The sequence below is a fragment of the Peromyscus maniculatus genome, chromosome 4, assembly GCF_049852395.1.
Source record: "Peromyscus maniculatus bairdii isolate BWxNUB_F1_BW_parent chromosome 4, HU_Pman_BW_mat_3.1, whole genome shotgun sequence".
Taxonomy (NCBI): domain Eukaryota; kingdom Metazoa; phylum Chordata; class Mammalia; order Rodentia; family Cricetidae; genus Peromyscus; species Peromyscus maniculatus.
The window spans coordinates 46642077-46664809 of record NC_134855.1 but is presented as its reverse complement, the minus strand read 5'-3'; the positions used below and the strand labels follow the sequence as shown (position 1 = coordinate 46664809).

At 43.4% G+C, this 22733-nt stretch overlaps 1 protein-coding gene across 2 annotated transcripts in view; it reads right to left on the bottom strand.

The window, feature by feature from the left end:
* Cers6 (ceramide synthase 6) overlaps positions 1–22733 on the bottom strand; it is a 262719-nt gene that overhangs the window by 38579 nt on the left and 201407 nt on the right. For both annotated transcript variants that reach the window (XM_006972379.4, XM_006972378.4), the window contains exons 6-8: positions 21576–21668; positions 5074–5202; positions 3165–3271 (exon numbers count right to left, since the gene is read on the bottom strand). In XM_006972379.4, the coding sequence (XP_006972441.1) occupies positions 3165–3271; positions 5074–5202; positions 21576–21668 (329 nt within the window). The remainder of the gene's footprint in view (positions 1–3164; positions 3272–5073; positions 5203–21575; positions 21669–22733) is intronic.

Below are 22733 nucleotides of genomic sequence, written 5' to 3'. Positions count from 1 at the left end.
CGTGCCTAAAGCAAGAATCCTCCTGATTTCCACAGGACTTTGAACACAGTCTTCTGTATACTGTAGAAAAATACGAGGAAGCAAGAGGCTGTGATAGTGGATCTCAGACGTCTGCACAGTGAGTAGAAAAGTCACCTAAGCTTAGTTGTTGGGCACTGAGTTGACTGAAATCCTTCGCTCGTCGACATTTGTCTTTGGTGAGTTGGAAGAAGTAACACAAACCTGGAAGGGCAGGCACAGTGTGGCTTACAGTATGGTATCTGAAAACAGCAGGGCAAGCTCTGAGAGGAACAGATGCAGCCTGTGTCGTCGAGTACGCAGATTCACCACAGTGAAAAGTGAAATGTACAAAGTGATTTGACCTTAGGAGAGGAAGTGGGACAACAGCTCCCATGTGTACTGGAGCATCACTAGACAAGGTGGAAGCCACGTTTAAAGCTCATGCTGTGGTCTGAGGTGGGTGGGTACCAAATAATACGTGTTGTTATCTCTCGTGATGAGATTGGAAGATCCTGTTGGGAGGAATTCCGGGAAACAAACGAAGGGAAAACAACACATAGGAATAGCTGAAGGAATTATAGGCGCTTTTTGCAGAAGACGCACTAGAAACCTGCACACCCTGCAGAGTCTTCTGCTCGAGGTGGAATGCACACTTATTCTGTTTTCCACAAGGCACTTCTCTGAGCAAAGGAAGGAGTCCCAGACATTAGAGACTCTGGTGAAACCACTGGTCCTCCACCCTGGAAGCATGTGCAAGCAATACGCACACACAACATATTTCACACAGAGCTTAGAGGTCCGTGGCTTAGAAGTTATAAAGACCCAGATGTCATTTTATAAAAAAAGCCATTTTCCCCTCCTGGATGTCAAAAGCAATATTCTTGTCCTGGAAAACTAATTGTACTTATTACAAGCAGAGGGATGAGGGAGGAGTCAGCACTTGATAACCTGGAAGGTCTTTCCCCAGGGGGAGGAGTCTGCAGTCAATAACCTGGAAGGTCTTCCCCAAACTGTGTTTGATTCCAAAGGAATTTCAAAATAGTTTCACAATATCAAGTATTTGAAACACACGTTGTTATTGCTCTTTTTGTGAAAGAGTGAAATAACAACGCTGCCCATTACACTGTGGCAGCTGATCAGGACCAAAACAGGTCATCAAGGCGCCAACCTGACTTCCTGGATGTATCTGGAAAGATTTCTCTTCACTAACTATACAACGGTCATGGAAGTGAATTTAACATTATTTCTTATATTACAAGAAATAGAAAATTGTTTTCCATAAGTTGCTTTTCAAAAGCTTGGTTACACTCCGGTTACCAGGTGCAGGAGCCTCCAGTGTTTGCAAGACATTTACAGTAGGTTACAGAGACTTTTCCAAGTGGCTCGCAGGCCATCATAGCAGGTGTACCTGTGAGTATTCTCACTGACTGTGGGATAGGATTTCTTTGTTCTGTGGACCTATGCTCTAGGTAATTCACCAGTGCTTAAACCCCAAGCATGTGCATGTTTACTGGAGGGAAGAAAAGCAGGTGTCCCTCTATTTCCACTCTCTCTCTAGAAGGAAGGCAGGAAATCAAATCATAGGAATGGTGCCTGTTTCTTCCAGAGTCAGGTTCTTACTCATCTGAAAATGCTTTCCATCTTTCTGAGAAATTATTCCTTATACGTTGTTTGAATTTCTTCTTTAAATTCTTATACCTAGTTATGGTAATAATTTTGAAAGCCCCCCACCCACCCTGAAATGATTAGACACATCGTATTAAGATTACTTTGGTGTTCCCTACCTACATTCACATTCAACTGTAATAAGGTTTTAGTACATGTCTGTTGCCAACACAAGGCTTTGCTGTTTGAAAATGATTAACCTAAGTGTCCAAAGGGCTGTAAACCTCAAGGAGAAGGAGTACGTGTCTGCCTTGTGGCTGAAATGGTGTGGCTGTGTCAACGATTCATGAATGCAATCCTGATGATACATCTACTCACTAAAGGCCCAACTTTATGGTTGTTAGTCTTCTGTAGGACACTATTGCATCTTCAATGTAGTATCACACCTTCATTTTCCTACTTTATCTACTTCCATGGCTCAAATTTCCCATTCAAATTGATCTTTCAAAATGAAAGGGGGAAAAGAAAATCTACCATCAGTGGTAGATTTAAAGTGACGCAGCAGGTTCGTCTCCCCACGCCCAGATCAAAATTGACAACAAATCTACAGAAATGTCTGTCCAATGCCAACACTCTGCTATGCCTTTTCCTGAGTTCTTAACAAAGCAAAAGCCATCTAGATATTATGGAGCCACAGAGAATTTCAGGGTTATTTTTAAATTATATTTTGCATCCCTCGTTATCTATAAACATAAGTGGATGAAGAGACTTATTTAGGTCAGCGTTGTTCAAACTTTAATCTAGCACAACCATCATGAAGACTTAGAATGACAGAGGTAGTCAGGTCTTACCTGTGGAGTTTCTGACTTACTGGACTGAAGCAGCGTCCAGGACTCCGTGAATCTGTTGAGTTCCTGGACAATGCTGCTTCTGGCTGCAGGACCATATTTCCTTTCTGAACTCAGACCTCCTCGGCTGAGGTTCTTAAGTCATATTCTAGACTAGTGTCTAAAAGAACAGGGGGCTTCTGAGGCTTCGTTAAGCCACATCCTGCTCTAACTATGCTGTACAAGGTATTAGTAAAGATGTCCATGGTCAAACCACCCTAAACACACCTGATCCACCAAAATATTAGTAAAGTATATAACTCTCCTCAAAGAAGAGATCAAGTGCTGTGTGTGTGTAAACCATATGACAACCTTGAGTATCATTGTAAAAAATGCCCTCTACAACCTTTGAGACAGGGTATCTGGTCTGGAGTTCATCATTTAGGCTATACTGGCTAGTTAGGGAGCCTCAGGGATATTCTGTTTCCACCTCCCTAGTGCTAGAGTTAAAAGCATGTGTTACTGGGATGCTGAGGACTAAGCTCTGGTCCTCATACTTGCAAAATACTGTCCCAACACAACTATTTCCTCAGCACCGTCGAGCTGCTTTTTAGTTGTTCCTCGATGGGCTGGAAACTTCTTAGGAAGGACTTCAGAGTATGATTCAGGAGAAGAGTGTTTGCAAAGTTTCCTTGGAGGGGTTGCCTTTATCAGGAAGATCGCCATACTCACCAGACAGGAAATATGCCCAGCCGCGTGGTGATAAAAACCATGGCGAACATGACAAACAGAAGATCACACATCTTTTGAAATTTGGCATAATTTGCCATTTTGGCAGCCTGTAAGAGGAAGGAATGCAACTTACTTAGTAACTGATAAAAGTTTCCTTCAGCATGCATGAGCCCACAATGAGGTATATATATGTATCAATGTTATAAATTAGTCTAGAGGGGCAACCATACAGCTTTCTCCACCATCACTTTGAAATGACTCTAAGTGAGATCAGGTGGGTCTGGAAGGGGACCTTTTTCCTTCCTCACTTCTTGCAGGTTTGCAGAGTCCACAGCACCTAAGCACTACAGTTAGAAACTGCAGATCTCTTCTGCACACACAACACTACTTTCTATGTCTTGGAAAATTAATTACTGGAAAAGACTTGATAGCATCCTTGGAGGCAGTCATTTAATGGTGCTAAGCAGTGCACAAAGCTATGAGAGAAATGTGTCTTAGGAGGAAATATCCATCACCCGAGTGGAAGTCAAAATTATGAGCTTTTAATTTCATGAATATTTGAAGTATAACACCATGAATTACGTTAAAAGGAAAGTACTTCCAGCCTTCTTCTGGCTAGGTACTGCCAACAAGTCCTTTTCTTTCACATTCACCCATCAGCAGCGACAGCATCTTATTAGCAACAGCATCAACCTAACAGAGATGTGTATGCTATAAAGCCTAGTTTTCAATTTCATTAATTGGACATTTCCAAGCATTATCTATGATGTCAAAAAGAATCCAGGTTAAGAAAACTTTTTGCTTTAAAGCCACATACTTGGATTCCTGGATTAACTATATTTTTTTTTGGGTGATCACAGCTCCATCCAAGCTGCATGCCAGAGATTTCCAGAGGAATTAACATTCGCTGAAGGTCCAGGATTGATTTCTACATGCAGGCTGCTGCATAAATGTCTACTTCTAAGCACACACAGGATAAATCAAATTATAACAGAATTTCAGAAGACTTCCTATCGCATACATTTCTCCTTTTAAAAACACCCTTCAGGTGTTTCAAATGGGGAGACACACAAGTGACCAGTCCATGGAGAACAGATTCATGAGGTTTAGCTTGAATCACTCAATAATCATGGCCACAAACTATCTTCTGACTTATGTGGTTCAGAAGGACTATCTTAGTTTCATAACCTTTGGGGGACCAGAATTTTTCATGAGGTTTTATACTCAGTTCAAATCTTAACTTATTGCCTCTATGAAAGATTAAATGTGTACATTTGTGGCTCTTATGGCCATAACAGATCATCAAGGAGACCTCTGTCTTTGAGGCAACAGAACCATGGCCCAGCAGGAAAAAAAAAATGACTCCAAGAGTCACTTCTACATGAACTCTGTACTCTTTTAAGTTAATTTTGACCAGTTATATAATTTCCTAGCATAAAGTCAAGTGAAAGGACTTATTTATGCACATAACATTACTGAGAATAATTCTGAAAGTGGTAAATTCTTTACAAATCTTCACTATAAAATTTATGATTCATATACCCTTTGCATTGCTCAAACCACTAGGATAATACGTATACTGGTAACAAAAGCACTTAATTTTAGTATGAGTACTAAACTGGGTTATATGCAGTTTGCAGATGAATCAGGGTGACTCTTAGAACAGAAACTCTATTAAAACAATGATTTTCCTGTTATAAAATCAACCATTCAAAGATTGAGGCTTCCAGCTTCCTATTAGGCAAGGATGTTAACAAAGCTCACTCTGTACACACATTCTCATGCCAGTGTAAGCCATTAACACCCAGCAGTTTCAAACCACCAGCCAACCCAGTACAGGACTGCTGGCTCTGGGGACTTCGTGAGCTCTGGACTTTGTCTTCTTCAAGATGAAAGGGAAAAAATTTACCTCTAGCAGAGCATCGGCTGAGTCGTGAAGACAGAGGACCAGGGTCCCTACTCGGGCCATGTTGTTGACATATGAAAAGCTTATCAAGAAAATGCTTGCAACGTGGTGCAGGAACATAACGCCAAAGTCCTCAAGGAAGGAAAAACAAAACAAAGTCAGGGTTCAGCAGCATCATGCTTTTTCCACACATCCATTGGATCTCTAGGCCAACCTATGTGGAGAACTGCCACAGCTGTAACCTGGGGATGGAAGCGGTGAAGATGCAGCTCCTGCCCTTTCGATATTTCCCATCGACGGGGAGACACACAAGTGACCAGTCCATGGAGAACGGATTCAACACTGCAGTGAAAGTCAGATCACAACGGGAGGACCCGCCACAGGATTTCAAGCCGAGAAAAGCACTGCTTACACTCCGTTTTTGCTCTGTCAGGTTTACGTGCCTCACAAAGACCCATGCTCAATGGCTTAGACCCGGTCTATGGTGCTACCAGGAGATGAGCCAGGTGGGATGAAGTTAGGGTACTGAGAGAATGCTCTTGAAGGTGCTGGAACCTGGGCCACTTCCTGTCTCTCTTGTTTTCTGGCTGCCACCAGGTAAGTAGCTTTTAACACTATATGTCCCTTCCTCAATATACTGCATTGCTATAGACCCCAAAACAACCTCTGAAAACATGACCTAAACCAACCCTTTTTTTCTTACTAATTGATTTGCCTCAGGTATTTTGTTATGGTAACAGAAAACTAACAAACTTGAAAATCTTTGGGACAAGATTACAAATCTACTTCTCTGATACTTAGTGTTTGCCAGTTTGGAAGACACACACACACACACACACACACACATTCGTAAATGAATCCAGAGCTTTGCATATGCTAGAGAGATATTCTATAACATTCTATATTCCCACCTCTCCATCTACTTCTTTATTTTAAGATAGTTCTTACTAAGTTGTTCAGTCTGGCTTTGAACTTGCAATCTTCCACTGTTGGCTATGTGAAGCCCAATAAATAACATATTCAGGTTTACAGTAATGTAATGTTCTAATTATAATTATATAACTATAATTATAATGCTTATGTCTTCTTTGCCCCCAAACTCATGTTAAAATCCTAATGACCAAGATGAACGTGTTAGGGGGTGAGAATTGATTAGGTCATGACAAGTATTGGTGTCTCTACAAGAGAGGCCCAAGACAGCAACATTGCCCCATCCATTATGTAAGGACACAGCTAGAGGCTATGAACCAGGAAACGAGCCCTTACAGGATGCCAAGCCTATCGGTGCGTTAAGAATTACAAGCCTCCAGAACTGGAAGGAATAAATTTGCCTTGTTTTATAAGCTGCCAATATTGCATTTTGTTCTAGAAGTCTAGGCAGATTAAGAGGTAGTGACTGGTTTTGTTATTGCATGAATTTCTTGGAATGTGCATCTCACTGTTAGTGCACTTCACCTAGAGCATGCCTACTTGGTACCAAAGTACATGCTGGGTTTTCTAGTAGGAACAGAGAGGAATAGAAGCAATAGAGGAAACAATAAATATTATCTTTACTGGCTCCTTTTGGCTACTACCATTATTTTTTAGTTTTTTTATTCTTATTTATTTTTTTTTAAGATTTATTTATTAATTATGTATACAGTGTTCTGTCTGCATGTATGCCTGCAGGCCAGAAGAGGGCACCAGATCTCAATGCAGATGGTTGTGAGCCACCATGCGGTGGCTGGGAATTGAACTCAGGACCTCTGGAAGAACAGCCAGTGCTATTAACCTCTGAGCCATCTCACCAGCCCCAGTTTTTTTTTCTTTTTAAATTTAATTTAATTTTACATATCAGCCACAGATTCCCTTGTTCTCTCCCCCACTTTCTCCCCATTCCCATCTCCTCCAGGGCAAAGACTCCCCTGAGGATTGAGTTCAACCTGGTAGATTCAGTCCAGGCAGGTCCAGTCCCCTCCTCCCAGCCTGAGCCAAGTGTCCCTGTATAAACCCCAGGTTCCAAACAGCTAGTTCATGCACTGAGGACAGGTCCCGGTCCCACTGCCTGGATGCCTCCCAAACAGATGAAGCCAATCAACTGTCTCACTTATCCAGAGGGCCTGATCCAGTTGGGCCAGCCCCAGTTTTTTATTCTTATGTGTTATATAAATAAATGCCCCACATGTGCAGTGCCTACAGAAGCCAGAAGAGGGCGTCAGATCCTCTTGGAGCTGGAGTAGCAGCAGTTGTGAGCTGCATGGTATGGGTGCTGGGAACCAAACTTAGCTTAACTTAACCACTGAGCCAGCTCTCCAGCCTCAACTACCGTTACTTTAAAAAATAATAATTTATTTGGTGAATAGTAAGTAATCATTCTATTGTTTAATGGTTCACTGGTATGAAACTATCCTAGATAACCAACATCTGTGCTGATAGAGTAATGGCAGATTAAGAAGTCAATGATGAAATTATTTCTGGGGCTTCAAAGGTGATTTTATTTGACACTAGAGTAGCTACAGAGCACTTGTAGGTACTCCTCTCCAACACTCATCCCAGCCCTCATTGTAAGGTAACAAGGCTGCTCGCATTTCACCCCTGCCTTCACCCCTCCTTGGACCTTCTATGGGGCTCTTCTCCAGCTTGTTCTGAGAAGGAGTATGGGCAACTGCCCTCGGGCTGTCATTCAGCCAGGCTACCCTGACTTTTTCTGACACAGAGGCATGAATAACCAGCTTAGCTACCACCCTCAGTTCTCTGCTGATTGAAACTCATCTTTTTCTTTTGCTCCTGTGGAACATGGCAGGCTTGGGTCTTCTCTTCCTGAGCCACCTTGCCCCTTCCTCTCTTTAACTACGTTGCAATCAGGGCCACTGTCACTGGTCTCCTACTTACCTGTCCTGGTCCCACAGTCACCTTTTCTACAACCCAGAAAAGTATCTCTTCCTGAATTCTAGTCTCTAGTTTAACTCAGTTAAACAATTATTTTTTTAGATAGTCCCAACCCCTGTGGTTAAATCAATTTCTATTTTAACATGAAAGTTCAAGAGAATTACGACCGGGGACTGACAACATGATGACTCCTAAAGACCTCATGAACCTGACTTAGCTTAGTGGACAATTCGGAAGCACATACGGAATGAGAGACAACTTGCAATCTAGGCTCCAACTCACTAGCTTTGTGATTTCTGGCAAAGGAATCAACATTTGACAATGAAGATGCTCGATCAGATCTTTTTTAACTGTCAATTCTACAACTCTCAGCTTCACAGCTCCAGTGATTAACGCTCGAAGTCTTTAATCTGCTCATTTCAGACCTGTCTACCTTATAAAGACACCAAGAAAGTATACCCACTCAGGCATATGTAGGGAAGAGCATGCCCGAACCCATTCACTGCCCCCACCTGCCCTCTATTTTATACTCCAGGAGCTGTTGATGTCACTACACTCTGCAGTTTGAAGAGTCCCCCTCTACACCTTTAATGGTTTTAGCTTTGTGTTCACTTTGGTGAAGATGCTCAAGTTACTCTGGTTCCCAGGAAAGTGCCTTGCGTAGATGACGGCACAGAGTGACTAACACCGAGATGTAAACCATGTGCCAGTTTCCTCAATGAGGTCAGATAATAACTAAAACAAAAGGATTTATTTTCAATTAACTCAGCCTCTAAACTGGTGGTATGGTACTGCCACCAGTGGCCACCAGTGACTCGCCTCCGTGAACACTTTGGCCCACAACAGAACAAATTCATGCCACCTGCTAATCCACAGTCAGTCTCCCTCTTTAGATACAGCGAGGCTTCACATTACTTCTTAGCTCATAGACAGATGAGAAATGATGAGCACACCGAGTTGAATGAGTAACTGCACACAGGCACAACACAGCTGCTTCCGAAGCTACTGAAATCCTGACATTCTTTGCAGTATCCAGGGCTTTTCTGTGTTACTAAAGGCAGATGTTACTAAACTGCCCTGGTGATGTCTTCCAATGGAAGATGCAATCTGCTCCCCATCACCTGGAGGATGGTGTTTTACCAGACACAGTACTTCACAACAATGGCTTACCTAAAGCAGAGTTAACCATCAACTGGTGTGTTAAACCGCTTCTGATACAGGACCAAACTAAAACACACAGTGTTTGGTTCATGAGCACAGTGAGTTTATATTTGCCTAGGCTTAACAGACAGCGTCGGACACCCCAGCAGCCCAGTGCTCCCCAACAGTGCTCCCGCCTTCCCACTGCTCAGCCCTGAATGGCTGCTCTCAGCTTACGGAAAGAGAAAAAAGGTTTTCTCTAGTTAATTTAAAAAATGAATACATGCACATTGATTAAAGCACTTATGGAAGGTTAGGGCCACTTACTAATTAAATCTCCTAATTCGTATCTGAGATAAACAGCAGTAACAATGCAATGCCTGTCAATATAACAAGGCACCTTCAGAAACAAAAGCCCTGTTTTTCAGATAAAATTTGCTTTGTGAAGATGATTTCTAACTATAAATCCCCTTGTTCTAAAACAAAGAAAAAAAAAAGAAAAAGAAAAGAAAAAGTCTGTTTTTATTACTGCTGGTGCTCACAGTTGAAGCCACAGCAGAGGATCAATTCCCATTATATACATATCTACACAAATAGGAATAATGGTCTAGCCTTACATTTCTACTTCAGGAAGTCTCAGACACATCAAATTCCTCTAATAACAGCCAGGCAGTGTTTTTTTTTCCTGATGCCATGTTACTCAGGTCCTGTCATCCCAGCACATTTCTTCAGGCAGGCACTGAATTTGATCCACATAACTGTTTTAAACAAATAGTCAATTTGGATTTCCTAGTTGTTACTGCTGGAAATGAGAGTGTGTCTGTAGACATTACTAGGCTTTAGGTTGACCATGTTTTCTAAAACACCTTGTGCAGGAGGAATTCAGACTGCGATCCATTGTCGGCTTTCAGGTTAGTGTTTGCTTCCAAAGAGACCAGTGCCACCCCTTGCCTCAGCAATGACCCAAACTACCTGTTTTGTTATTTTGTTTCTTGACATTATCGTGCTGTCCTCAAGAGTTCCCTCTGTGTGCCCTGACGTTCCCCAGAGCCTCAGCCACTGTGTCAGGGTTTCCTCACATGTTAGTTATCAGAGACGAGAAAAAAGGAATCAGGTGTGGTTTTGATCCAAATTCCATTAGAAAGACTCCAAAATAAAAGAACTGAAGAACAAAGGACAAGTCATCCATCTTTTGCCAAAATTTAGTAAGACAGGGCAGCTTCCCCGGCGCCGCGCCCCTCCCCCCCATTATACTTCCAAATAATAAGTATGTAGGCAACAAAACAGTGTCCCGGTATGCTTCTGTCAGAGACACCTGGGCACACAGGATCCAGCCGCCTGGGCTCAGTCTCCAACTGGTAAAAGAAGAGCCAGCATCCTCACTGCTCAAGGGAATTATATACACAGCAAAGTATTTCCCACACAACAAAGCCAAAGAGACAACCGCTCACCAAGACGTAAGTGCCAGATTCTAGGTGACGCAGCTCCCTCCATGTCTGCTACGCTGGACAGTCTTTGAAATAATATTCTATCTTGGAAAAGGACCACGAATTCATCTGAATGGACCTGTCTTTATTAAGATAAAATTACATCATAAAAAGCTACCTCACACATCCTCTCTCTGTGTAAGACATTTTTTTCCTTAAATTTCCATTTGGGACTAATTGAATGGAGAAAAAAATCATTACTGAGCTGTCTCATAAAAGGAGTGAGGCCTCTGAGATTTTAACTGGGAGCTGCTGTAGACGCTCACGGACAGCGAAGACCGTAAATTCTTCTAAAGAACAAGACAAAGGAAAAGCCTTCTGCTCAGATGTGAGGAAAATATTTACTTTTCTTGAATCAAATAAAGTTAATACATACAATTAACAACTTGTAATTTTGCTCAGAGGGTAGAAATCAGGTACTTGAGACCAGTACCCATTCAACAGATTCCAAAGGCTCCAGAAGACAGGACAACAGTTTGCAACTGACGTCATTTGATGACTTCTGTCCTGTCTCTGTTTTCCTGTCTTCCTCTCCCCCTCCTCCTCTTCTCTTTCAAGACTCACTAGTTATTTCACTTCAGATCAGAGGCAGGGACAGTGCCAGAACTGTGCGTGTATTTCCTGGAGCACTCACCCCCCCCACCCCCCTTCTTTCCTCTTTGTCTTAGGTGACTTTCCCACTCCAGCAGCACAGCCGAACGACTGCAACAGAGACCACCCACATTTACAATACTGCCCGGTCCTTGCAAAAAAACTCGATGACTCCCGCCTTAGAGTCATACTAAAGGACATCATAGAAGAAACTCAGTTATGTTATACGTTGTAGCAATTGCTACAAAGTAGTCTCTGCCTCCCTTTCTTCTGGCAAACAATGTGTAAGGTATCAATTTTCATAGCTACTCTGAAGCAATCCAAACCCATTTGATATTACTCTTGAAGTTCATCTAAAACTATAAGGAGCTCATCAAAAGTCTACAACTTGAAGACAACGTGAAAGGTCAGCAGTGGCTTCCCGGCTTCTAAAAGCAGGAGCTGTGTGTCCAGATTCAGCAGCGGGTTCTTTGCGGCCGGAAGCACCAGGACTTTATGGCTTCTGGAAACAGATTCAAATGAAACAAGAAACTGCTGTGTAAGCGCTGCTCACTCGATCTGCCTCCTATACAACATTTATGGTGCCCTTTCAAGACTGAGAACTCATAATCTTGTCCACTGTGAATTCGTTAATATTTAATCTTTAATTGATTTTATTACATTAGAAAGGAGCACAATAAAATGTTAATTCATGCAACAGAAACAGTAGGATAGTGTTACCAGTCATTTCTGGCGGGGTTAGCCAGAGCGTAGTGCTAGCTTGGCAGTGCCCTGAGCACGTCTTCATGCTCCCCCGTCTCTCCTCATCCAATCAAGCCCCTGAACCACTCTGACTGCAAATGACGTCAGAGTGTTAGATCGAACACACATGCTGTTTTTCTCACAAGTGGTCAATATGCAAGCACCTGGAGTCACAGGGCTTTATAATGAACCCTCTGGGTTCTGTTTAAACTACCCTTGACCTGGCCATATTAGTTTGCATGAATTTTAATGAGAAAAAGGTCACTTCTGAGACATTTAAAAATATAGTTTATGTAAGTCTGAAGAACTCCATTACAGATACATCTCTCCATTTTCTGCACTGATCCCTAGGAACAAAGGAAACCCCCACCGTAGGAGCTCAATCAATACCATCAGTATTCAACACCATCAGTAGGGGGCAGTCTGTGCTCAACTAAAATCAGAGCTACTATGATGGGACTCCAGCCAGCACCTCCATATGTATTGCCAATGTCTTGAGGTCCAAATAACAATGAGCAATCAGGGACTCAATTTTGTGTTCCGTGGAGAGGGTGAAAAACATTCCTTCCAGGCTAACCGGTCGGGGATGGTGCTGGAAGCTGGCAGGCAGAGTTATGGAGCTCTTACTCTCAGCAACTGGATCTGCTCCTTCCCACTCCTCCTCCTCCAGCTGTCCCAGTGCCCGCTCCCATATCCGGAATTCTAGCCGAGGAATTTTCTCAAGACTTCTTTCACTTCCATGTCGATCTCCTAGAGTAGAATGTTCATGCTCCTTCTCTTTCCAAACCCCATTTTCCCACCGACTACCCAATAAAGGCTTAGGCACCTTCTAATTTGCCTACTGCTTTGCCTTGCAATCCGAGGCTGTGATTTCTTGGTGACGGCAGGACCATAAGGGTAGCATTATCTGAGCTCTAGTCCAGAAAGGAACGATGGGAGGCAGAGAGATACCAGTTTCTCCAGTCACGCTGTGACAATGGACTGGAGCCAGATCTAAAGCCAGTGTGCATCCTCCAGAGCTCAGGCAGAGAGTGCCATACCCACAGCTTCCCAGGAACAAATGTGTGTGGAAAGATGACTGTGAGAAGGAGGCAGCAGAGGGGATGTTTAGGGGAACCCATTTAAGAGGGACACAGACACATAGAACAAGGACTGCTCCTGGGAGATGACAAGGCCAGGAGAGCCAGGCTGTGAGTAGGAGGCGTAGTTGTGGTCATACACTGTGTACCAAATAAAGCTTACCCGAGGATCAAAGGACAGACCCAGCCACTAGATTAAACATAGAGGCCAGGCAGTGGTGGCACACACCTTTAATCCTAGCACTCAGGATCCGTCTAGATCTCTGCGAATTCAAAGCCACCCTAGACTACATGAGATTGACTCAGTCTAAGAGAGACACAGAGCCAGGCAGTGGTGGCACACTCATCCCAGTACTTGACATCTCATGCCTTTGCTACCAGTATTTGGGAAGCACATATGCCATTAATCCCACCCAGCACTAGGAAGGATGTAATATGGCTGGGCAGAGAAAGGTGTATAAGGTGTGAGGAGGCAGGAACTAAGCTTTTCCGCTGAGCACTCAGAGGCTTTTAGTCTGAGGATTCGTGGAGATAGGATCTCGCCTTCTATTTGGTCTGAGAATTCAGTAGTGGTGAGAAGTTTCTCTAGTGGCTTGTTCCTTTGTCTCTCTGATCTTTCAACATTTACCCCAATATCTGGCTCTGGGTTTTTATTATAAGACCATTTAAAATTTGAGCAACATGTAGCACTTCAAAATGAACTTCTTGGTACTTATTGAGGCTGGGAGCTTAAGGGGGTCACGACTCCAGGATAGTTAAGAGTTACAGTGAGCCAAAATGGAGATTTTTCCAGACTTCTCTAGGATGACTTCCGAGGAACTCCCTTAGAGGAGGCTGAATATTAATTTCCCAATTGAAAGTGGAGTACCCCAAGGAACCCCGAGAGAGGCAGAACTCTTAAGGCCCTGGACTTCAGACACACAGCCTTGGGTTAGCAACACGGCCTGGATCCTGAAGTGTGGGTCCTCCTGGAATGCAGCAACCCTGAGATGCCCTGCAGTCCACAAGCCCCTGTATGCAGACGAGTCTGTGACAACCCCAGGGCTGTCCAGCGGGACCAGTCATCTGATGGAAAGACCCAGAGATAAGATTCGTCTTTGCAAAGGCATGCAGATGCTGAGTTGGCAGAAAAAGCCCCAAGTCCCACAAACGCAGCACAGAAAGCAGTTCTTCTGCAGGTTAGAGGACTGTGTTGTTTTCCCATGGCCTTGAATGTAGCTATGGGTTCAGACACGTTTGTGTTTTTAGGCAGGTAGTAGCTTATTCAAATGAGCCACCTTTTTTCTTCCTTATATTTGGAAGGCCAGAGAGACGGGGGCAGGGCAGAAACTCCAGGCTGTCACAGGCCTGTGAAGAGGGCGAGGGGTACATGCTGGTGAGGTTAGTGAGAGAGATCAGTATCGTTCCCCACCCATCAGAGCCTGGATGGGTGTCACCAGGCGAGAGCTTAGCTTTTCAAGAAAGCAGAAGGCCACTCAAAACAGTCTGAGGTACCACCTGAAGTCACTTTTAAGAAAGACCAGAATCTAGAGCCCCAACGCTCACACATCAAGAGTCTCAGGACACCTTTATATTCCTAATAAGCTTTGAAGATGTGATGCTTAGCCTGGCAGAAATGAAGTCATGGAGGAAAAGACCTGTGTCCCTTCCTTTGGCTAATAACTACTGAAGACAATGGTTCCCAGAAATTGAAAATTCCTAGGAATCTCGTGCTGGGAGCAGGAGGCGGCAGAAGCCTGGTGCCAGCAGAAGAGGAACTAGTCTCCTGGAAAAAGATTTCACACAGCTGAGGAGAGACTGGAGCTAAGACAATGCTGGACCAATGATGTGTGGACCGCACCTTGACCAGAATGGCTTAGCTATGCAAAATTCTGGCCCTTTGTTAAAACCCTAACGATAGGTGTGTGTGTGTGTGTGGGGGGGTGTGCACCAGCATGCACACATGCACGCTTGTGTGATGTCACTAGATCTATTTGGAAGCATTTCTTTTTGCTGTCACACCCAGCTTTTACGTGAGTGCTGGGGATCCACACTCATGCTTGTGCAGCCGAGCACTTTACCAACGGAGGCGTCTCCCAGGCACCCTGCTTTCCTTTATCAATTTGTCTCTGTAATTGGCTTCTCGAAGACAGGCGGCCAAGTTTGGCTCATTAGTGCTGCCGTAGTGCAAGCTTCAACCCTAATAACTCCGGTAACAAAGGATTCCAAGGGGGATTTGTTAATGTAGCTCTATCAGCATCCATCCCATTAGAGGTTAAAACCGAGACGTCGAAGAAACAAAACCAACACACTAATTTTTAATAAATTCCACTACACGTCAACAAATGCTTTTATGGAAGATAACTACAGTCCCTAAACAAAAGTGCAAACAACTGATGAGACCAGTGGCAGCTCTTTCGCATCACGACAGACCTCTTTGGTATCTGGCTTAATTCAAGAGAGTTGGAGTCACACAGATGCATATGCTTTTGATCTGCTTTGAGATACTCTGGTTGAAGTAACTGACAAAACGCTAACATCACACAAATACATGGTCAAAAGAAGAGACACTCTTAATAGTCTTTGGAGAGTTACAGACATTCTTTGATACAATACCACAATTTGACAAGTCTGATATTCTTAGGGCATCAGTGTGAACCAATACACTTGATAGCCAGCTGCACTAATTGGTCTGTCTTTTGCTTTAAATGCTTGTTTCACTCACATGTGATTTTTACGACACCATGCATAAGATGTTTGGAAAACGCTAGTTCACCTTGTTAACGACATTTTGTTACATAACATTTTAAAGCCACATTTGTTTATTATTTTAAATAAATTTTAAGTTAGCACACAAAGCAATAGGTGTTCTTCTGGGATTTTCATACACCTGCACCATTACAAATAAAATCTTTAGGTATTGAGAGGGTGTCGGGCTCTCACTGGTGGACCCAGGTTTTCTAGACAAGTAAGTTTTGCTCGAAACCTTAAGTTTTATCATTAATGAATGGTGCCAGTTGCTTTTCTTTCACCAAGTGGACTAGCTCACTCTGCACACTTTTATAAAAATGCTTGCTGACCACACAAGGTGGATCCACATTGTTTGCCAGCTATATATTTTTTTTAATTAAAAATAGTATTCTATGGGAGGGGGACAGCCAGATTAGCTTACAGTACGAAGAACCACCTGCATGTGATTCTTCTTGAGGTACCGTTGTGTTACTGTGACAGCCGCTCTCCATGTCGACTTCCTACTTCATGGCACACACACAATTTTACATGCACATCTGAGAACAGAGATCTACTCAAATGAATACTTCTAGTGCCTTATCCATAGTGTTCTCAAGTGAGACATTTCCCGCTCCAGCCGGTGTGTCATCCTGGAGAACACAGTGACCACAGGAGCATCCTGGTGCTGCGGCCAGCAGCTTTGCCCACTGCCACCTTTACACATTTCTGTGCACAGAGAAAGAAAAACGGGATCTCAGTGCCCCTGGGAAAATGGCTTTGCCTTTCTGACCTCCTAAAAATGGCTCGGTGACGGCCAAGGACCAAGATGTGCCCCAACCACATCTTGAATCTCGCTGAGTTTGATAAATCATCCTCACAGTTCTAGGAAATTATAATTCATCATATTCTTAATAGCTGCTCCCGTCAGGATAAACTAGGTTAGAGGGTAAAAACAAAGCCCCTCAAATCTCCGCGGCTTAGACAAAAGGTTTGTTTCTTACTCATGACATGCTTCCACTGGTAGGTGGGTGGAGTAAAGGAAGAAGAAGGGGCCTTCTTGCCAAGCATTCAGGGGCTTATGCTCATGGAACAGACCCATCTCAAATTGCACCAATCACCAGGAAAGAAGGAAAATGAACCCTTCTGAGGGTCTCACCACAGCAGTGAAATAGTGTAGGGGCAATAGAAATCAATTATGTTCAGTCTAGTGGTCAGACGTGTGTGTGTGTGTGTGTGTGTGTGTGTGTGTGTGTGTGTGTGTGTGTGTGCAATTCTAGACATGCCCGAGGGGATGCACCTGGCAACACAGGAAGCTGCAGGAAAGCAAATGGGAACTGAGCATTGCTGCTGTGCCAGAAACCCGTCCAGTTTTGCATACTGCTTATTTATGCTTGCGACATCCCCACGGGGCGGGTTCTAAGACCTTCTTTCTTTGCTCAGAAAACCAAGACACAGAAAGGCAGAGCAGGTCGCACTGGGAATGGGGCTGGGCAGGTGAGGGGCTCTAGCGTCCTTGGTTCTCATTCTAAGTTACACTGCCCTTAATGTTTTCCCTAGTCTAGGACAAACAAGAAAACTAAGAACTTTCTCAGGAAGCTGAATGTAAAGGATTGTCCTTTATTGTAAGATGGCCTTTTCTTATTATTCTAACATAATTCTTTCCCCCTATGAATTAATGGCAGCTGCTTTCCAGATTTTCTATTGGAAAAGGAAAGAACTATTCATGTTAAAGTTCCTCCCTTTTTATGATTAACTGTATTAATTTTGACCGGCTAAAAAATATAAATTTGTGAACTCCAGTTTGGATTACATTACTTCTCGGCTTAGATTCAGCCAAATTTTGGTTATTATGTTTCAGATACTGTTCTTATTTTTATCTGTCAAACACAGTGTTTGTTTAGTGTGTATTGCTTCAACTCAATCTATGGCACCCTGAAGCCCTGTAGGAAGATTAAAGCATGCATTTCCTTTTTCTCTAAAGGAAAGTCATAGAACATGGTAGCCTCTGTAAGACAGCTAAAAGTCCCACAGTAGTAGACACAAGTTAGTTTTTGCAAAAAGTCACAAGATAACTAAACAAGCCAGTCGCTAAGTTCTTCTTTTGCTCTATTTCATCCCCAAATCTCTCTCTGTCAAGATTGTTTGACAAGATGTAGTGTTCCTCCCAGAACAAGAGAAAGCAGCAGGCTGATATCACCAGCCAGGATCTGGAGCTGCGCCTGAACAAGGATGCATGCCTGAACGTGAGCAGGGCCCACTGGCCAAAGGCCCAGACCTTTGAGCCAAACAGCAGCGCCATTAAAAGGGACACACGGTTTAGACATAAGCAAGCTGTTTTGAACTGAATAGAGTATTTATTAGCTTGCCTTGGAAAATGTAGATGTGCAGAAAAATGCTCACTGTGAACAGGTGCCAGAGCACAGAACTGGAACAGACAGCAAGCCTTGAGGAAAGTAAAGTCTTTTAGTGTTGTGAACCAAGAAAGTGCTGGATCTTTTTGATGGTATCTTAACTATTTTCCAACAAAAGAAAAATATAAGAAAAAAAAGTAAGGAAAAAAAATCTTCAAGGTTTACACTGTTTTTGTAGCATATATTTAAATTCCAAGTCCACTATATCTTTGCCAGACCCTACCTTCTGCTAAGATTAATAGTAGTTTTCCTCACTGACCAAATAAGCAACAACTTTGAAATCAAGAGGACATATTCTTTTTCAACACGTAGAAGGAGTGAAAGGGCCTCTCCTCATTTTTAATCTCTAGATTCCTGGTGGAAAAAAATAATGGTGAGAAAACAAGATGACCATTTGACTATTAAGATCATTTTAGAAAGATTCATAAGACAACTCAGTAAAAAAATTGAATTCTAAATCTGAACATGATGATGCAAGCCTGTAATCTTAGTGCCCAGGAGGGAGGTTCAGGCAAGAGTGTGAGCCCAACTTGGGCTGCATAATAAAACTTTTCCTGTCTCAAAATAAACAACAACAAAAGGTGTGTGTGTGTGTGTGTGTGTGTGTGTGTGTGTGTGTGATTTATAAACTGTGTTTATGATACTCAAAGAGCCTAAGTCATGAACTCTTAGTATTTACAAGCCCTGGTCTTTCAAGTGACCACTTGGCTTGCTGTGATTTAACAGGAGGGTCAGAGTATTGCTAATCATCTTTAAGGACCTCACACACAGCCAGTTTCCCAAAGCTGCTTTCACCCTCCACTGCCTGCAGGGCTTCAACAGGTCTGTTCCGAGATTAGGAAAGCAGGGTAATTTCAGACAGCTGAGTTAATACCTCCACACAGAAGGTCGAGAGTGTATCTGGCAGCTGGTACAAACCATCAATCACCAATGGTTGAAGAGCAGGTCTTCCTGGTGGGAGTGGAGTGATGTCAGAGATGCTGAAGACCCACAGGGGCAATCAGAGGTGAAGGGGCAGATGGAGCTACAGTGTCTAGTGGCGGGCAGCAACAGAAGGAAACGTTTCCACATCAACACCTGTGCCAGCTAATAAACAGGTCTGGTGGTGGCCAAATGCCCATTTTGTGTAGAAACCAGAATAAGCTCGTTGTGCCAGGAAAATACGAAACTACTAGGACCAAGCGAGGAGAGAGTTGCCAAGCATTCTAAAAGCTTGGGAAAAAAACAACAACATCAAGTCAAGTTCTAAATACTGACAATACTCAGGCCTAGGCCCAATTCCGCAGACCTCATGGTCAAATGATCATTTTCTGAAGTGTTTCCTACCCGATCTTTTAGAGATAGACTAAAAAATACAAAAAGCTATATACTTCAATGTTTGAAAGTAATCTGCCTATGAACATGGTTGAGATAATCCTATCTGGCTTACAACAGTGGCAACAGCCGGAATACGTCAGCGCACTGAAAAGACAAGTTATATAAACAACGAGGATGCTCAAGCAAGTGGAGAGGGCTCGGGGACCTTCTGGAATAGGAATGTCTTCTAGGACTTGGAAGCAAAAGACGGTTATCCCCTCTCCAATTAACGTGGCCAACTCCATGTCATGGCACTCCTAAGTCTCACTAGGCAAAGGAAGACTCATAAAGCAAGAGGCTGGAAGGGGCTCATGTCGAGAGTACGGCAGGGAAAGGCAGGAGTTGTGGATGTGTCTAATCTACGAGTGAATCTGAAGACCTTGCTTGGCAGCCTTGGATGCTAGTTCATGTCCACACTGCATAGCCTCAGGAGATTTACGACGATTCACTTTTCTCCAGTTGAAAGATAAATAAAAGAAAGAATGTTCTGCATCTGTGTGCTATAGAAGCGTGACTTATGTGACTCCCTGGACAAATGAGCTCCTGGAAAAGCAAACACAAAGGGAGCTTAACCTAGAACCTGGCTCAGAGGGTCATCAGTCTGCATGTTCTGACAACTGGAATAAGGAACGCTCATCACATGACCAAAGAGATCCAGTTGGCATATCACCACTGAAGATTCTTTGAATGTTTCCAGAGTGCTTAGTAAAGTGAGTAAGGGAGCCACAAGTATGGGTGTGGCCTAAGTGTGGCCTAAGTTGGTCTTGATGGGACCATACGTTGCTGATGAGTAGATGTACTGATAAAACAACATGTACTGATAAAAGTCAGGGGAGACAATCTTTTTCTTCCTCTTCCCCATCCCCCCTGCCTTTTTTTTTTGGCTAGCTAGGCACATGACTGCTGCTGGAAAGAGAAAGAGTCCCACCCTTCAGGGCACCTGCACCCATGTGCACAAATACACACATAGGCACACACACAAATAAATACATACATACATACACAGAAATAAATGTTTAAAGTGCAGTAACCTGCCTTTCTCCTTTCCATTGAGATGGATCTTTGAGGAACTGAGAAAAGCATGGGGATAGTGAGAAAATGGCATCATAGAGAAAGTGAGCAGTGGGCAGCATAGCCCAGGGACCAGAATGAATGGATCCAGTGCTTGGAATTTCACAGGGACAGTCTCGGTAAAAGCAACACTCCAGTGGAGCAGAGGGCCAAAAGCAGAACACAATTCATTTAGGGAAGCTGTTTCTGGGCAATAGTTTGACACGAGAACAGCTGTTCTCAACCTGTGACCCCTCTTTGGCAAACTTCTAGCTCCAAAGACATTTACATTATGACTTTTTTTTTTTTTTTTTTTTGGTGTTTTTTTTGGAGACAGGGTTTCTCTGTGTAGCTTTGCGCCTTTCCTGGAACTCACTTGGTAGCCCAGGCTGGCCTCGAACTCACAGAGATCCACCTGGCTCTGCCTCCCAAGTGCTGGGATTAAAGGCGTGGGCCGCCGCCGCCGCCACCGCCGCCGCCGCCGCCGCCGCCACCGCCACCACCCGACACATTATGACTTTTAACAGTAGTGAAGTTACAATTATGAAGTAGCAACAGAAATAATTTTATGGTTGGGGGGGGGGTCACCACAACATGAGGAACTGTATTAACAGGTAGAATTGTTAGGAAGGTTGAGAACCACTGCTCTAGATAATTCTTTAATTGGAGAAATCATTCTGCATGTGGAAATACGGAGACTTCACTCTCTTCTCTGAAACCATGCATTACAATTTTCCTTTTATTTAATCTGGAGACGATAAGAGCTTTGTTGGCATTTCTATACACATGTATTATAGTCATACATATATGTATGTCTAGGAACATGTATACCTATTCATGTATGTGTATTCAGGTGTTTGAGATAGAGTTTTCTGTAGCCCAGGCTGGCCTCAGACTCACCCTCACCATAAACTTGTGATTTCCCATCCCCACCTTACAGATGTGAATTCCTGTGACAATGCAGGAGCCAGTGCTAATCTAGAGCTCCCAGGACTCAGGTGATGCCTTCGAGACTCTTCACCCACAGGGCCCCGTATGACAAGTCAAGCCCCATAGGACATCACAACTCTTACCTTCCTTTTGATATCTGTGAACTGGGAAACCATTAAAGACCAATAAAATGACAGCTCCAGGATATAATAGTAGTGAAGGTCAGCAGTGAGTGGCTGAGGGGAAAAGAAAAAAGGGGAAGATTAATCGGAAACCCACTTTGTATCCCAAAGGCCACAAGCTCACTACTAACTGGCAGGCCAGCCTTATGCTGAATACATGCAATTCCCATCCTTTTCTTGGTAGACAATGGCACTCTCTCGGCTGCCTATAGACCACAGCTTGATACCATTAATTTCATTTCCTCTCAAACTCAGAAAGCATTAGCCAGCGTGGCAGTTTGGGATCCTATTCATTACCAAGTGTAACAATAGCGCCTCTGGTTCTTTTACATACAGCAGCTACAAGATTCCTTAGGCACATGCAGGCACATGGCCTAACACTTGCCCTCATGCACACGTGCATGCGTGTGCACACACACATACACACAATCCATAAAAATAAGTTTTTCCAACACTTTGATTAGCTATTTTTAGCTTTTTATTTTTTTTTTTTACTTTTATCGAGCTATAATAAAGTGTCTTGGTTTATTAGAAAGAATAAAAAAAAAATCTCTGAAACTCTTCAAACATATTTACACCACTGTTCAGGAGGCAACAGTCTGTAGCGTAAAGGAAATGAATATTGTATGCACCATATGCCAATCATGGCATAATGGATGGCTGTCACAAGATGGCCCTTACTCAGTATAGGCATCAAGGAAAACTCTGTCTGTCTCTTGTATTTCTGACAAGGTACATTACAGGATAAAATATTAGATCGGCAGTTCTGAACTCTAAGTGACAAAGAAAATTACTGTAGACTGAACACGGGTGTCTCTACAAACCCAATGCGATGGGATTTGAAAGACGGACTGTCGGGCAGTAATCAGGTCATGAGACGGGGAGTTCTCATGGACGGAGCACAGTTTCTTCTTGCAGAACGACAGAGGCATCAGGGCTCAGGGGTACCTTGAAAGAAATCTATTTCCCACTGACACCCCTTTTAGATGCTGTCGGCAATGCAGTCTGGGAAAACAGGACCCTGGCTGGAGCCTCTGAGTCAAGGTCAGATTTTGGTGTTGATGAGATTCTCTGCCTCCTGGCATCCTCATCTGGGAAGACGGCTCAGAGGGGTCACAG